Here is an 18,784-nt window from a genome sequence, read left to right on the forward strand (position 1 = left end):
TATCTGTTTTGATTTGAATACTATATGAATTCAAATAGTCCTTATTATTTTTGTAACCTCTAGTCTTATCTGATTCTCTGTCCCTTCCAGTCACTGTCTCTTTATCACTTACCATAATAATTCCCTTCTCTGTTGCTTACTGTTCACTCTTTGATTTACCACAACTTCCGAAATTCCCAGGCCCCTTTCCCTCAGTATTTAGTTTAAAACTTACGTTATCTCCCTAGTTATGCAGTTCACAAGAACGCCAGAATTTTGAACCAGCTACACTGAAGGAACGACAATTTTTTAAAAATTCAACATGGAGAGTGGCTTGGAGGGACTTACAAATGGTGGCATTCCCATGTATTTGCTGCCCTTGCCCTTCTATGTGGGGTGAGGTTTGGAAGATGCTGTCTAAAGACCCTTGGAGAATTTCTATATTACATTTTGTGGATCATACACACTGTTCTTACTGAGTGTTAATGGTGAGGGGAATGAATGAATGTTGATATGGTGGCAATGCAGGCTGCTTTGCCCTAGATGATGTCAAACCTCTTCAGTGTTGTTGAAGCTGCATTTACCAAGTAGGGAGTATTGCATGTCACTCCTGACTTGTGCCAGTTAGATGATAGACAGATTTGAGGAGTTACGTGCTGCAGGTTTCCTGATCTCAGACTTGTTCTTCTAACCACAGAACCTAGATGGCTAGTCCAGTTCAGTTTTTGGTCAATAGTAACATTAGGATGTTGATAGTGGGAACTTAGTAGTGGTAATGCCATTGAATGTCAAGGGCTGATGGTTGGATTTACTCCTGCTTGAGATGGTTGTTGCTTGGCTTTTATGTGGCGCAAATGTTATTTATCACTTGTTAGCCCAAGCCCAGATATAGTCAAATGTCTTGCTACATTTGATTCACAAATGGTACTAAACTTTATGCAAATCATCAGTGAACATCCCCACTCTGACCTTAAGATGGAGAGTTGGATATTGATGAATCAACTGAAAATGATTAGGCCAAGGACACTCTCTTGGGGAACTCCTGCAGAATTGCCCTGGAGCAGAGATGAATGACCTCTAGCAATCACAATTAATCTTCTTTTGTGCCAGGTATGACTTTAACTAGGAGAGTTTGTCCTTGGATTCTAATTTTGATGGGGCTCCTTGATGCCACACGACGTCAAATGCAGCCATACTGTCCAGGACAGTCACGCTCATTTCATTCAACTCAAAATTCAGCTTGTTGGTCCATGTTCAGACCAAGGCTGTAATGAGCTGTAAGGAGCATAGCGATCATGGCAAAATCAAACTGAGCTACACTGAACAAGTTATTAAAAATTAAGCGCTGCTTTATAGCACTGTTGATAACATGTTCCATCATTTTACTAGTTATCAAGAGTGGATAGATGGCGTGATAACTGACTGGGTTGGATATATCCTGTCTTTTACGTACAGCAATTTTCCACATTCTCAGATAGGTATCAGTGTTTCAGTACAACTACAACAACTTGGCCAGAGGTTAGACAGGTTCTGGATCATGTGCCTTCAATATTAATACTGGAACATTGCCAGGGCTCATAGTCTTTACAGTATCCCATGCTTCCAATCATCTCTTGATATCACACGGAGTAAATCAAATTGGATGAAGACTGGCACCCATGATACTAGGGATGTCTGCTGCTTTACAGGTACAAAACAAACACAAAGTCAACATTGCTGAAAATGACATGTTCAAAATATTAACGTATTAATTAAAATATTTTCCTGGCTTCAATGAATTGAACTTCACATTAGCACCTGAATTAGTGTTTAATTCATGTACACTATAAAAAACTCACCTTCCATCTTTTGAGTAGCATGAGTTGAAAAATAGCAAAAGCGCTTCAGAATCAACCAAGTTATTAACTAGGAAAATTATATAAATGTCATAAGTGATCAAATTCTCAGTTCATTTCTTGAGTTTTAGCAACTCAGCAGTTATTTTTATTCACTTACAGGATTATGAAATAGAATGATAATTTGTCACACATCCGTAATTGTCCTCAGTGGCACTAAACTATCTTCTTATAAACTCAGTCATCCAGCATGGTAACAGATCCTTCACTCCAACCAGTCCAGGCCATGTTCCCAAACTAAAATTGTTCCACCTGCCTGCACTTGGCCCCTATCCCTCTCAAGTGTTTCTATTCATGTACTTAGCCAAATGTCCTTTAAACATTGTAACTGTACCTGCATTCACCACTTTTCCTGACAGTTCATTCCATCCACAAATGACTGTAAAAACGTTGTCTCATTTTCTAAATTCTCCTCTCATCTTACAAATATGCCCCTTAGTTTTGAACTCCCCACTCTAGAGAAAAGAACCTTATCATTCACCTCATCTATGCTCCTCATGATTTTATAATCCTCAATAAGATCACCTCTCCACCTACTCCGCTCCAGTGAAAAAAATTCAGTCTATCTTTATATCTCAAACTCTCTATTCCTGGCAACATGATAAATCTTTCCTTGAACAATTTTAGTCTGTGTAGTGCAGGTATATCGGCAATTTAGTCAAGCAGAAGTGTTCAGAGATTATGGAGATGAAAGAACAAGAATATTTTCAAGTCTGAAGGACATGCAAGTTTGACAGAAAATTGAAGAACATGATAATTCCTATGCACCTACTTATTAGCTGTTCTAGATCAGTTTTGGAAAGTGCAACTAATGTAATTTTGCTGAGTTGCTGCAGTGCATTACACAGTACATTTGCTTTGCAACCATAGTGTACCAATGGCAGAGGAAGCAAGTGCTTAATGTGATAAATAAGGGTTAAGTAAATGAAGCAGCTGCTTTGACTTAACTGATTTGAGCTTCTTCTGCTGCACTCATGCAGACAGTACAACAAATTCTATTGCATTCCTGTCTTCTAGCTTGTAGATGGGATATATTTTGGCACAATGAATAGCATTGCAGCATCTGAATCAAGCTTTGGGTTCAACTTCTAAGCCAGCTCAATGGCCATGGAATGTGTGTTCATCACGCAGCAAACAAAATTAATATATAACATACAACAAACAGTGACAGAGCAATAGCAGGTGGCAAAAGTAGGAGAGTTAGTTCGCCACATGATGGAAATAAGTCAGGGCCTCTGCCATTACTATCCATAGTTTCAGGCTACAACATGCATGTAAAATAAAAGCCTTTAAACCTGCTTTGTTATAGTACTTTTAAAAAAAAATCCCAGTCAGCCAGTAATGAACCACTGAGGTTTTGCTGGTTAGGGATTTGGAAATTGTTATGCTACTGAATGTCGAAGGAAGATGGTTAGACTCTCCTATTAGTGAATGGTCACCACTGGGCACTAGGTGGCATTCATGAGCCCAAGCCAGAATGCTGTTCAGTTCTTGCTGCAAGGAATCATTAACTGCTCTATGATCTGATGGATCTGGAAATGGTGAACATTTTAATCAGTTAACATTAGCACTTCTGACCTTGTTAGAGGAAAGATTGATGACAAAACAGTTGAAAATGACTGAGCATGGGGAACTCTCTGAAGTGATTTCCTGGGGCAGAGTTAATGGCCTCCAAAAAGCACTATTTTCCTTCATGCTAGGCAAGACTAACCAGTGGAGATAATGTTCCCCTCTGATTTGGTATGAACTTCAGTATTTTCTTTTTACTTAATCCTCTCAAATGTGTGGTTCAAAATTTTAGGATTATTCACATTGAGTACTTATCAACCTTTGCTTGATTTTATCATTACATTAACTAGAAATGTGTGGTCTTCAATCATTCCTCAATTTAGTTACCAGCTACATATCACTCGTAACAATCTCAACCAAAGAATTCAGCACCATGTCCTATTAAGAAATCCCATGTAGAACTGAACTAGGCGGCTCTAATTTTTTCCATTTCAATTTGAATTTAGCAACTGATTTTAATCCTTTCCAACTATGATGAACTCAGACTCATCACCATCCCTTTTTTCTTTAAAAGGCAAGTCAAAATACAGGGCATTTCACTTCTAAATAAATTTGGAGCTGATCCCTCAGCTACATGTCATCTAAATACAGGACGTTCCCAGGTTTATGAACATCCGACTTACGAATGTCAAATAAATATGAACCGACCTCCAGCTTCTCATTTTTAAAAATTATTTTTAATAATCAGAGTTACATACAATATTTCACCCTAAAGAACGGGCAGACTAATTAGCCCATACCTGTTCTGACTTTTACACAAATTTGGCTTACGAACAGCGGAAAAAACTCGTTTGTAACCTAGGACTTCCTGTAATACAGTAGAGGCAATTTTGTATTTATTATAGCTTCTAGTGAAATTCTTTTTATATACCGTAATGGAAAGAGGGGCACCACAAACAAAAAATTGCACTTTTCAATTCCCTGTGCTAAAAGATTGTAGCGACCACTTATACTTACACTGTGAGAGAGCAAGCAACAACAGCGATGACATGCCTGTGATGATTGTTGACAGTAGCAGAATGCCACGACGGCCAAACCTGTTCACGGTAAAGTATAGAAAAAGGAGGGCCACGCCTTCAGCAGTGACAGCGACGAAATAGCTCAAGTAGAAATTGGAGCTATAGCCAGTGAGGGTTTGGGAAAAGCAATGCTGAATTCCACTGCCAATGAACCTGAGATAAAATGAATAAGGTTATCCCTTCTAGACAGTTATTGAAATGTCAAATATGAACAAAGATCTATGTTTTGAGGAGGGAAAAGAGATGCAATAGGTTTTGTGGTAAGATAGAAATAAGAATTTTTATTTTGATAAAACCTGTCGACTTTAAATCTCAGCGCAAGTATGAAAGTGCAAGAAATAAAAACCATGAGATTAGGTCTTATACTTCTTGAGCAAAAGTATCTTTTATTGTTCAGCAGAATTTATTTTAGGAAAATCACTAAAAAGAGTCATCAACATCTATAGAATAACACCTGTAAAACTTGCTGTAAGAATTAAATATCATACAGCATTAGATGTCTCAGTACAGAAATTGGGTTTATCTACCCCAACGGATTTATACCGCTGTTTATTGTTCATTCAAGCTTCTTTTCATTCTTGCTATCTAATCTCACTCGCACATCCTTCCTTTCTCTTCTCCTTTATGTATTTATTTAACTTCACCTTGATATTCACTTTAACTACTCCTTCCTATAGTAAATTGTCTATTCTAACCTCGATATGAGTAAAGGTATTTCTGAATTCCCCATCTGATTTATTGAAAAAAGACTTGAAGATTAATTTGGTCAAATTCGATTATTCAGATTATGTATTTTTCCAAAAAGCAGATGAAAAGAATATGGTGTCAATATTAAAAATCACACAACACCAGATTATAGTCCAATAAATCTATTCTGTCAGGAGTATTCTGGAAGCACCCACACCGAAATTGGTTGAGGTGGCTGAACTGCATCCTCTGGAACCCCGTTGTCTACCTTAGTCAAAGCATGCGCACTTACTTGGTGAAGATGTACACTGGTTGAATGGCCAACACACTACATCAAAAAGAGAGCTTCCTGGACAGTGACCTCCCTATTAGCCCAGACCCACGTAAATCATTCAACTTTTCACTGTCTTCAGTTCAGTCCATAGTCATGCATACCTGACAGTGCAATGATCTTTCCCTCATCCTATTCATTCACATTGTAAGTTTCATAAGTGATGGAATAATTTTGGTCAGTCTTTGCTTCATTTTAGGGCATTGAGATATCAATGATGCAGAATTTTGTGGCAATATTAGATTTGCAAACACCAGTGGTAAGGTGCAATTCATCTTTGAACAGCATTTTGAAACCTAAACACATTAATTCTGTATACTTTGCAAATGGTCGATAAAATGATTGTACATGAAATGCGCATCTTAATGATGTCCACCCTGCCATTCTATGTTCCACCTGTGGAGATTGCAATGGTAGTCACTGCTAATAAACTTCCCCTCCCTGAGCCTACCATCCCCTGTGATACTGTTCTGTTTGTCTAATATGTTTGTATTGGGGACTATCAGAAAAGTCTTATGCTATTATTTTTGTAAAGATTGATGATCTTGTACATTATGTTCTTCTGTCATGCAAATGCATTTTTTTTTCTCCAGTTTAGCATTACTCATGTTCTTTGATTTAATGTCTTGTGATTTGTGACCAATATTGACACCATGATTTGGAGGTGCTGGTGTTGGACTGGGGTGTACAAAGTTAAAAATCACACAACGCCAGGTTATAACCCAACAGGTTTATTTGGAAGCACAAGCTTTCAGAACGCTGCTCCTTCATCAGGTGGTTGTGGAAGGACCAGCACTCCGAAAGCCTGGTGTTGTGTGATTTTTAACTTTGTACACCCCAGTCCAACACCGGCATCTCCAAATCCTGACAGAATGTGTTGCACCATCCAGGTGCACAGTGACCTTTAAAAGTTGGTGGATATCTGGTGAATGGAAAGGTATTTGAAAACAGTGCATGGCAAGATGGGGATACAATCAGATGAGAAGCTTGCCATAGGATTTTGGTAGACGTTTAAGCAGGTAAGTTTAAGATGGTATGGTGAGAAATCCCATGAGGATTCACGTTTGGCGGGGGGGAAACACATGAAAAAAAAAATTGATACAACTGGCCCTTAGCCTAAACAATTAAGATCCAGCCCGGAGTTGTAAAAAATACAAGGCACAGATCCAGAGTAGGTGCTAATAACAGAATAAAAATGAGCTCTGACTGAAAGAAAAACTATGAAAAAGTTGGATATACTTGGTGGGTAGGTGAACTTATGGCATGCAACTCCCAAACAAAGAAACTGCAGTCCAATGGCATCATTAAGTCCTAATAACAGCCAACTTTACAATATGAGAAAAGTTGAATTTTATAGATGTGTGATTTAGTGTTCGTAGGAAATTGGTTAGGAAATGTTCAAACTCAGTTCACATTTTTTTCTAATCATAAACATAATGCATTACACTTCCTTATATTTCTGTGGCTTTTCATACACCTACCACACTATCTTTCCTACAGTAAGGCTGGCCTTGCTTGAGGGTTTTACCTCATTTGATCACAGCTAGAGAAACCTCCAGCAACAGATAGTCTTCTAGCCCCCGTATAGTTACTGCCTGAATTCCAGAATAATTTATCCTAGCTTCATTTCTGATTCACATGCTTCCCGCTTCCTGTCTAAAAACATGGGTTTGCCCTCCACACATATGTTGACCAAACTCAGTCTACTTCTTTAATCACCCCTTTCCACCACTTACTGTCTTTGCAGCACAACCTGGAATACATGGCAAACAAGCAGTGACAATTTTCTCCAGCCAAGCATCGGTAAGACCAAATCACATATTTACGCACTAAATCCATGACAAAAACTTCAGTGTCAGAGTCACTATTTTGGGCATGAACCAGAATGTTGATTGCCTCAACCTATTCTTTGACTGCAAATTAATCCGTAGTGCCTCAAAATTTTAAATTATCACTCATTCTCCATGTGATTCACTGAAATTTTGCAATGTTCCTATGCACGTTCTAAAACACAAGCTCTCCGATCTCCCTCAGATTTGTCACTTTGATAGTTTCAAAATAATAGCTAAAGAAAACTGTCTCTGTACTTGCCTTTGTCTATATGTGACTCTAGCCCAATGTTATTGACAGATTTTCCTTTAAAATAGTCTAGGAACCCTTTTGGTGATATAGGGAAGCTAGGAATAACCAATACATACAATACCAGCCTTTAACAGTGAAGTCTCTATCTTACGAGTAAATAAGCTGCTCTCCACTGGCAAGTAACTCTTCCCTTCTTTTCCACAGACTCTAGAATCTCCTTCCTAAATCTCACAGCTGCTTCAGGCTGTCCTTAACATCTGCTCTTTTGGCCAATTATCCTAAGTGCTTCCTTGGTACGCACTTTAATATCACTTTATGAACATTTCTGTATGAAAAAATTGCCACATTAATACAGATTGCTGTCATACCACAACAAAGACACAATTTGTGTGATGTGCATCCAAGGTAACAGGAGAGTATTTCAACTTGTTTTTGCAATACAACTGGATCCAGGGTAGGTAGCAGTGAAAGAAGTATTAGTAAATGGCTTCACTTACGTGGTGAACCCCAGTATCAAGATGTTCTTCCAAATGACTTTAGTAGTGGCCATATCACAGAAACTGTAAATACGAGACTCTGTAAACTCTCCAAATAAAAAATCAATCTCTGTATTTGTGTGTGCGGGGGGAACAAAAAAAAAGAGGCAAAATGCTCATTAGTCATCACTTAAGAATGATATTCACACCAAGACAGACCATATTATTGAAACATTCATAAGTTTTCTTAAATAATAAATCTGATTATGGATATTCCACTCAAAGAGGATAAACATAGTAAGATTGCCTTTATACTCCTGAAATGATGCGTTACCTCAACAGATGTTGCATGCATTTTAGGTTTTGGTTTACAAAACTTACAGCTAAAGGTGATTAAGGGAGATTCATGAGAATTGTATTTACATAGGAGAGCAGATGATGAGGAGAAATGAGCGTGCTTTTTAAAATATTAAAAAAGGCATATTGAAAATGGCAAGATAACTATTTAAAAGAGAGAGAACATGTTTGAAATAAAAAGCTTGTATTATACTGCAATATGTTGCTTAAACCTCCCCAAATACTTTACAATATAGCATTACTTTGAAGTGCAGTCACCTAACTTCAGAAAATTCAAACACATTACAGCTTTTCTCTAGTTCCAAGGAAACATATTCAAAGCATTCAATAGCCTTTGTCCTTGCCCAGCTCTGACAGATTTGCTTTGCTTCCAGCAACTTTCTTTATTTCAGAGACTTAATTGATCAAAAACAGAATTGAAGGTGACAGGAATAAACCAACCAAATATTATAATGGTCTGTGTGCTTGAAAGAGTGCAATAAGAAAATCATTAGTAGAAGACATCATCGTAGGTTCAAATTGTGGAAATGGGAGGATAGTGATAGGGAAGAGGGCTTTGTATCCATAAAGAAATGTCATTTATGTAGAAATTGCCTACATTCAATTAAATGAGAAATGAAATGAAATGCACATTGTTAAGAGACGAAAGTGAGGACTGCAGATGCTGGAAACCAGAGTTTAAATTAGAGTGATGCTGGAAAAGCACAACAGGTCAGGCAGCATCCGAGGAGCAGGAAAATCGACATTTCAGGCAAAAGCCCTTCATCAGGAAGGGCTTGCTTTTTTCAGAAATGTTGATTTTCCTATTCCTCGGATGCTGTCTGACCTGCTGTGCTTTTCCAGCACCACTCTAATCTAAACTCTAAGAAGCAAGCCTGATGAACTTGCTGTGTGCTTTGTTCATTGAAACACACTGGTAAGTTCAATTGCTTTTCCATTGCACATTCACAGTGTATCACGTACCATTAAATACATTGTTTGGGTTGTATAATTCATCATCCACATTGACACCATTACTAGCTGCGATATCTCGCATGATGTGCTTACACTTCTGAATCTGTCTGGTCGCAAGAAGCCAGCGTGGAGACTCTGGGAACAAAGCTGGAATGCTATAATTTGTTGGAAAAATGTTTTAGTTTCATAATTAGGATATCAATCTATTAAAAAAAAACAACGTTCATCCCATAGAGAAAAATCTATTAAAAATATCTAATTTTTGCAATAATATACTGAGCACCTTATCATTTGGGAAGAGGATTTGAAAGGGCTGAAAACGAAGCTGTCTTTGGGCCCCTCAAGCTATTGCGTAACTGGAGAAATGACAAAAGAGACTCAAGTTCTTCATTTAGGAGAATAGTATTTAAACCTGCTACGGGTCTGTTGTATTGATCCCTTGAGGCAGATAATAGCGGAGACCTATCCAACAGTGTGTTAGGTTGTTCCCATGAAGTTTAACATTTCTCCTCACAATTCTGATGCAACTTTTTAAACTAGTAGAAGTCACACATTTAAGTCAATGAAAGGTGTGAATTCTTACTTGGTATCAGCTTAGTCTAGCGATTGTGAAGGCACAAAGTCTGCTTGAAACATAATGCAGAACTTAACAGTTATGAGATACCTTCTTTAAAACTTTATGCTCATTTTTCAAATATTTAATGGTGGGTAATAGAATCACATAACAGAGTTAGTCCCATTTCAACAAACCATGGTGTTTTTCTTGCACCCAGCTTACCCCCCCCCCCCACCCCTTTCAGAACAAAATAATTGCCATCATTTCTATCTATGCATTTGGATGAGAAGCAGAAAATCTCAGCTAATACTTTGAACTATATTCCAAGACATTACAAATTAAGCCTGACACTTTTCATGGATAAGTTGGCATCAAAAAAGTCAAGAACCATAATTCATCTTATATTTTATCTTTTCCAAAAAAAACGTTTTAGTCACCAACTTTAAGAAGGGTCAAGATAGGTTAGGGTCAGCAAACAAGGAGTCCTTTATATCCATGCCTGTAAATACTTCCAAGCTTCCTTTCATCTCTCTATTTTAAGAAATGCTACCACAGATACGAAACCTTCACCACCTGCTCCAATTGAAGTCATTGATATAAATTGTACAAAGCTGCGGTGGCAACACAGTAATATACAGTGAAGAAGGGCTTGCCTTGGTTCCTCTGCATTAACTCCAGACCCCATTATGTTTCATGGTGTCAGGTCACAGGTGAGCAAGGAAATCTTTGCCTCAGCACACAAATCAGTACCCCTCCCATGATGAACACTGAATGGAGCTTTAATCACCATCACCAAGATTGGCTCAGGAGAATCAGTACTGATGAGGATGACAAAGTTCTCAAAGGTCATAGATGCTAGGTTGGGTGTACAACAGCCAGTGAGGGAACAAATGAGATGAGAATCTTTTTGACCTGGTCTTCAAATACATCAGTCTTGCAGATATATCAGTTCATGACCGTATCAGTAGGACTGACCATCACGTACAGTCAATTACTGTGGCAGTTAATCCAGTCTTCACAGATCTTCCATTATCGAGTTTTGATAACAGCACAGAGGAAATACACAGAGCAGAGAAAAATCACCTATATCGTGTATTTAAGAAGAATGGGTACCCAATGAACACAGTTCGCCAATTTCTCAGCAACAAACGCAAACAAGCAGACATAACACGTCCAGAAACCCTAGCCATTCTCCCATACATCAAAGACATTTCAGAAATGACTATCAGGCTACTCAGACCCCTTGGCATCATGGTAGCCTACAAACCCACCAACATACTAAAACAGCAGCTAATAAACTTGAAAGACCCTATACAGACAACAAGCAAAACTAATGTAATTTGCAAAATACTGTGTAAGGACTGTAACAAACACCACATTGGACAAACGAGCAGAAAACTAGCCATCAGGATACATGAACACCAACTAGCCACAAAAAGACACAACACACTCCTTACATTTGGATGAGGAAGGACACCACTTCGACTGAGACAACACATCCATACTAGGACAAGCCAAACAAAGACACACTTGAGAATTCCTAGAAGTATGGCATTCCAACTGGAACTCTATCAACAAACACATCGAGTTATACCCCATCTACCACCCCCTGAGAAAAAGAACAGGTGGTGATTTCACCATAGGAAATGACATCACCAACCCAAAGAAACCCAAACATATAAATAGAAAGCAGGAATTATCAGCAGTGATTCACCTGAGGCCCACTGAAGATGTTATCTAGTAAGGGTGATGAAACGTCTGGAAATGAATCTTGCAGCTCAACGAGCAAACCTACATCCAGATACTCCATTATGTTGTGTTGTGTGCTACACCACCAAACTAAGTGACATGACGGATTTTGAACAGGTCCAGCACTCAAGACTGGTTATCCCATAGAGCCTAATGGAAATCAGCAGTAGACCTGATTCAATGACAATCTGTAATCTTTTGGCTTGGTATATTCACCTCTACTGTCTCCAACCATCAAGCCAAGATATCATCCCTAGTTCAATGTGGAGTGCAGGATGACATGTCAGGAGCCACACCAGGCATACCTAAAGAAAACCTGTTAAGTTACACCACAGAGCTATTTGCATGTCAGAAAGAAGCATGCAATAGACAGGGCTAAGCAATATCAAAGCCAACAGATCAGATTCAATTTCTGCAATCCTGCCACATCCAGTGAATGCTGGTGTGCAAATAAACAACCAAGAGATAGTGGCAGCTCCACAAATAACCCCATTTTCAATGATGAGGGGAACCCAGCATATAAGCAATTTTCAGTGATATAATGTGCACTAAACTACATCCTATCCACAAAAAGCAGGTCTAACTGAACTCAGCCAATTACTGACCTCAGTCTACTCTCAATCAAGTGATGGAAGAAGTCATCCACAGAGCATGCGGCACTAGCGAAAGGGATAACATACTCACTGACATTTCACCTATGTTTTACCAAGATGTTCATCTCATGGCCTATAGTCTTAGCTAAACAGGGGCAAAGAAAAAAATGTTGATCGCCAGAGAGAAGGTGAATGGCTGCTTTTGACGTCAAAGGCAGCATTTGGCAGAGTTTGGTATGAAGATGATTCGCAAAGCTGAAGTTAATGGGCATATCAAGAGGAAAACTCTCCACAATTGGAGCCATATTGAACATAAAAGGGAGAGGATTGTATTTGGAATACAATCATCTCAGCCCTGGTGACTGACCTAATGCCTCACTGCAGTAGTTCCTTAAGGAAGTGCCCTAGGTCCAACCATCTTCAGCAATTACCTTCCCTTCCCTTCACAATACTGTTAGACGGAATGCTGTTCACTGCTCGTTGTACAATATACAGCATTAACTGTGACACCTCAGATACCCATGCATTCCAGTTTTATTTGCAGCAAGAGCTGGATAACATGTAAAAGTGGGCAAGAGTGGCAAGTAGTACCAAACACGAGCCCGGTGAAGATAATCACCAATGCAGAGAGTTACATAACCACTGAGGAATCACTAACTAACAACCACCTGGGGATACCGTTGACCAGAAACTGAAGTGGATCAAGTATAAAGCTTTGGTGACAGGAGCAGATGAGACTCTAGGAATTCTGTGGTGAGGGACTAAAGTCTCCCCAACACTTGTCCGTCATCTACAAAATAAAATGGGGGGGGGGGTGGGGTGAGGGGAGAAGGGAAGGGGGAGGTGGGGAATAGAGCTGGGGGTGGTGGGGGGGGGGCAAGACAGCGGGGGGGGGGGGGGGAGAAAAGAGAAGAGGAGGGAGAGCACTGGGGGTGGGTAGGGGAAAGAGAGTGAGGACGTGGAGGAGAGAGCTGCGGGGAGCACAGGGCGGGGGGGCAGAAAGAGAGGTGGGAGGCCGGGGAAAGAGGAGAGCCTGAGTTGGGGGTGGGGGTGGTGGGGATTAAGAGAGCCGGGGGGAGGGGTAAGAGACTTTGATTACATGTGCATGGGTGTGAATGGGTGGGGTTTATGCATGTGTCTGAGAGACAGCATGCACACAGTGGGTCTGCAGGAGTGTGCGCGTGAGAGAGAGAGCGGGTGAGCTGGCAAGCTGGCAAGAGGGTGAGGGCCAGAGCGAGAGCCAGACAGACAGTGTAGAGTGTATTGGGGTCACCTATCGAGTGACATGAACCCAAGGTCCCAGTCAAGGCCATCCTCATGGGTACCTAACTTGGCTTTCAGCCTCTGCTCAGCCATTCTGCGTTGCTGCATATCCCGAAGTCTACCTTGGAGGATGGTCACCTGAAGATCAGAGGCCGAATGTCCCTGATCACTGAAGTGTTCCCCAACCGTGCGGGATAGGCCCCCTGCCTGACAATCGTTGTGCATTCATCCATTGTTGTAGTATCTGCTTGGTCTTGCCAACATACCATGCCTCAGGGCATCCTTGCCTGCAGTGAGAGATTGATAATGTTGGCCAAGTCACATGAGTACTTGCCATGTACATGGTGGGTGATGTCCCCACGTGTAATGGTGGTATCCATGTGGACACTTTGCATGTCTTGCAGTGGTTGCCATGATAGGGTTGTACGATTTTGTGGTCGATGTTGTCCTGAAAGCTGGGCAGTTTGTTGCGAACAATGGTCTGTTTAAGATTTGGCAATTGTTTAAAGCTGAGAAGTGGAGGTATAGGGAAGATCTTGGCCATCATTTTTTCTCCAGTCATAATTATTGTATTTAATTTCCTCGTCCCCAGTTGCCACTTCAATGTTTAGTGATTTTGGAATGCATTCATATTTTCTACTGTGAAGACTCATGCAAAGGTATTATCATCTCCCCTGCCATCTCCTGCCTACCGATTAATATTTCCTAATTCTCTAAGGGGCTGATGTTCACTTTGGATTGAGATTATGAGATTAGATTCCCTATAGTGTGGAAACAGGTCCTTCAGCCCAACAAGTCCACACCGACCCTCCGAAGAGCAACCCACTCAGACCCATTCCCCTACATTTACCCCTGACTAACGCACCTAACACTTCGGGCAATTTAGCATGGCCAATTCACCTAACCTGCACATCTTTGGTCTTTGGGAGGAAACCGGCGCACCCGGAGAAACCCACGCAGACATGGGGAGAACGTGCTTGATGTGGGAGGTCAACAACTCTGGTGTGTCTGGCTCGTATAAGTGTGGAAAGTGTGTGCACATTCAGCTACTGACAGAGCATATTGCAGCACTGATGAAAGAACTCTAGGACCTTAGGCTCATCCGAGAGAACGAGATCTTTCTGGACAAGACCTTCAGCGAGGTTATTACACCGACCATACCAGAAGAGAGCAAGGCAGAGAGGAGACAGGTGCAAGGGGGGGGGGGGGGGGGGGGGGGAAGTACCTGTCAGACACAAGTTGAATCTTTTGGAAACAGTGGAGATACATGACACTGCCAGTCCGTGAGGTGGCCAGGTCTGTCAATCAAAAGTTGGCGTGGAGGCAGAGCGGAAGAGTTGGACATCGCACAGAGCCGTGGTAATAGGAGACTCCATAGTGAGAGGAACTGACCGGGTTTATGTGGCAGCAGGCGGGACTTAAGGATGGTGTGTTGCCTTCCTGGTGCCAGGGTTAAAGACATCACAGACAGAGTGCAGGAAATCCTCAAGGACGAAGGTGAAGAGCCAGAGGTGGTGGTACATGTCGGCACAAGATGTCGGGAAGAAGAGGAGGAACATACTACAGCGCAAATTCGGAGAACTAGGAAGAAGGCTGAAAAGCAGGACGTCCAGGGTGGTTATCTCCGGTTTGCTTCCAGTTCCTCTGGCTGGTGAGGCCAGAAACAGGGAGATAATGGACTTGAACATGTGGCTGGGGAACTGGTGCAGGAAGCAAGAATTTAAAATCTTGGATCACTGGGGTATGTTTTGTGGTAAGCATAAATTATACAAGAGAGACGGTTTGCTCCTTAATAGGTTAGGGACCAGCATTCTGGCAGGCAGGTTTGCTACTGCAACACAGCTACGTTTAAACTAAGTAGCGGGGGTAGGGGTGGGGGGGAAAAAAAAAAAGGACAAACTGGATATTTAAGAAAGAAACTGAAGGGAAAGTTAGAACAAGGGAAGTCAACTGTATCAATGAGGCAGAAAACTCAAAGGGATCATGCTGTAAGGTTGAATGAAATAGGAGTCGATGGGAAGGATGAGGGCAGTAACAAATTAAAAATACTATATATGAATGCACGAAGTATTAGAAATAAGATGGATGAGCTTGAGGCTCTTTTGGAAATTGGCAGCTACAATATTGTGGGGATAACTGAGATGTGGCTTCAAGTGGACAGGGCCTGGGAAATGAATAATACACGTGCTATCGTAAGGACAGAATGAAGGGCAGAGGGGGTGGGGTGGCCAGAGTTCAATTCCCGCCTTGGGTGACTGTATGTATTGAGTTTGCACAGTCTCCCAGTGCCTGCATTGGTTTCCTCCCACAATCCAAAGATGTGCTTATCAGGTGAATTGGCCATGCTAAATTGCCGTTAGTGTTAGGTGCATTATTCAGGGGTAGGGGAATGGGTCTGGGTGGGTTACTCTTCAGACTGTCGGTGTGGACTTGTTGGGCCGAAGGGCTTGTTTCCAGACTGTAGGGAACCTCATCTTTGTTACTTTTTCAAAAACCTCAATCAAGTTTGTGAGATATGATTTCTCATGCACAAAGCCATGTTGATTATCTCTAATCAGTCCTTGCCTTTCTAAATATCCCTCAGGATTCCCTCCAACAACTTGCCACCACCGATATCAGGCTCACCGGTTTATAGTTCCCTGGCTTGTCCTTACCACCTTTCTTAAACAGTAGCACCGCGTTAGCCAACCTCAAGTCTTCTGGCACCTCACTTGTGACTATCAATGATACAAATATCTCAGCAAGGGGCCCAGCAATCACTTCCTCCAGGAGTTCTAGTGTACACCTGATCGTGTCCTGGTGATTTATCCACCTTTAAGTATTTCAAAACATCTAGCGCTTCCTCCTTTATCTTTTTCGGTGTGTCAATCTTAATAGATGAAAAATAATGTTTTAAAAAGTCACTTTAAAAAGTCAAAAATGACAATATTTGAAGCTGCAGTGAAAAAGATTTTGCAGGATTACATATACTTATCTAATTCATTTAGATAATGACTTACTGTTGAAACACTCACCACCAATAAATGAGTAGTAATACGAAGGGGCCAGTGACAACAGTCTGCAAAATTCTCCAATCTCTGCATAACTTAACTAATCCTGGCAGCAACATCTCCCCAGCCACTGTAAAGGATCCAGCAATCACTGTGATCATCAGTCGGTGTGGTGGGTCACACATCTCCAACCCTGGAGGAGAAAAACTATTTTAAAACTGGTTTCATTGTCATAAGGGAAAAAGAAAGTCATTTTTTCTGCATGTAATACTCTTTTTACAATTGAAAAGAAAACAAAACAATGAAAAGAACAGAGGAAACACTGATGTCGGATAATTTTATTTGGCTACAGAAGGTCAGAGATAGAGATGAACAAGTTAATAGATAGATCTTAAATATAGAGAAGAGCTGAAAATTATATTTTTTGTGGACTAGAAACAAATCCAAGGCAACAAGGAAAGGTAGACCAAGAATAGGTTACAAGAAGCTGTGTTTGAGATGAGTCAAAGCTTGTACAGAGGGAGGATGACAAGCTGGCAAAGCAAAGGTGAAAAATATGTTGAGGATTTCAATGGCATATAGGTTGAGGTAGTGGTATTATGAGGACCACTTGCTTTATCTAGGTTGAAAATGCAATTGGCTCAGTGAGAGACAGTGGCATAGACAGAAGGTGGAATGCAGTTGTGCAAAGATGCAGTCCTTTGATATAGTGGTAATGTCTCCACCTCTGGATCCAGATGGCAGAGGTTCAAGTCCCACATGTCTGAATAGATTCATTAAAAGTGTATAAATGTCTTGTAGTATACAATAGTAGTGTCAAGACCTACCTATCCCAGAGGTGGATCATAATGTTTGAATAGGTTGATTAAAAATATCGTGGTGTGCATATCAAGAAAAAACAGGCAACATCTGGCGTGATTATTTAGTAGGAGTTGTAAACTCTTTTGCAAAAATTAGTGGTTTCCACCAAAGTATTCGTATATCTTTCAGAAATAGGCTTGGAGGTCCTCTAACATTAGTAGCAGGAGATGTCTGCCTGAAAGTGAAAGGGGTGGTGCTTGGGGGGAGGAGATCAGAGAGAGCGAGAGGAATTTCTTCACTGGTTAGAACTGTATATCACACAAAAGGAAGATTGATGTCAGTCATCTCAGATCCAGGCCATCATTGCAGGTGTTCTAGAGATTCCTAAACCCAACCATCTTAAACAGTTTAAATGATCTTCCTTCCAAAAGGTCAGCGGTGAGGATATTCGCTGATAACAGCATAACGTTTAGCACCATTCTTGGCTCTTCAGGTACTGAAGCAGACCATTTCCAAAAGTATGAAGACTTAAAAATATCTAGACTTTGGCTGATCAAGTGGCAAACAATATTCATGCCACTCAAGTGCCAGAAATTGACAGTCTCTATTGAGAAAACTTAACCACCGCCCCTTGGATATTCAATGGCATCAAAATCACAGTATCAACCACTGCCAACCTCAGGATTACTATTGACCTGAAACTGAACAGGATGAGCTTTATAAATACTGTGACTACAATAGTAAACTAGGAATCCTGTGCAGTGAGTAACTCACCTAATCTACCTGCCCAGCATCTACTAACAACATTTTTTTTTTTAAAAAAAAGGTAGAAATGTAAAGGCGGTAAAACAAAACAAACATAATAACTGGACAGAATTTATCAAATAGAGAGTTAGAATTAGGTTTATTGTCATGTGTACTCAAGTTACAAAAGAACAGGATTACAGTGAAAAGTGTATGTCACCAACACATGGCACCATCATAGGTATAAAATACCTTTGTACAAAAACTTAGATAAAATAAAGAAAAATGTTACACTATTTATATTTATATATTTATGCAAGTTAAAAAAAATAAGTAAAGCTAAAAAGGTAAGACATTACAGTCTTTCTATAAGAGCTTTCAAATGATCTGACTGGGCTCCACTGGTTCCCAGCCAGTAGCCATCTTTACTCCTGGCATACTGGCTACCATCCTCACTCCACTCTGTGGCCGCTGCTAAAGCATACGTGTGCCTGAGAGAAACATTTAAGCACAATGTACAAATTCTTTGAATGTTCTTTATTGGTATTCCTGGTTATTAGCACAGCATCCAGCTAAATGGTGACCTGGGGTAGACCCTGTAAAATGTTGTCCTCTGCAAAAGGGCACAAGCTGATGTCCCCCAAATGGCAGTCTCATATATTGGTATGAAAACTTAGGGGTATTAATTGTCGCACACATCTGGGACTCCTCATCTAGTCATAATTGCAGAAATGCTTGG

At 40.5% G+C, this 18,784-nt stretch overlaps 1 protein-coding gene across 2 annotated transcripts in view; it reads right to left on the bottom strand.

The window, feature by feature from the left end:
- slc22a31 (solute carrier family 22 member 31) overlaps window positions 1-18,784 on the bottom strand; it is a 60,144-nt gene that overhangs the window by 17,647 nt on the left and 23,713 nt on the right. For both annotated transcript variants that reach the window (XM_043706779.2, XM_087995807.1), the window contains exons 4-7: window positions 16,525-16,693; window positions 9,359-9,504; window positions 8,060-8,168; window positions 4,401-4,615 (exon numbers count right to left, since the gene is read on the bottom strand). In XM_043706779.2, coding sequence (XP_043562714.1) covers window positions 4,401-4,615; window positions 8,060-8,168; window positions 9,359-9,504; window positions 16,525-16,693 — 639 coding nt within the window. The remainder of the gene's footprint in view (window positions 1-4,400; window positions 4,616-8,059; window positions 8,169-9,358; window positions 9,505-16,524; window positions 16,694-18,784) is intronic.

Source organism: Chiloscyllium plagiosum, unplaced genomic scaffold (genome assembly GCF_037043375.1).
Source record: "Chiloscyllium plagiosum isolate Xiang-an unplaced genomic scaffold, Cpla_swu_hap1 HiC_scaffold_17, whole genome shotgun sequence".
Taxonomy (NCBI): Eukaryota; Metazoa; Chordata; class Chondrichthyes; order Orectolobiformes; family Hemiscylliidae; genus Chiloscyllium; species Chiloscyllium plagiosum.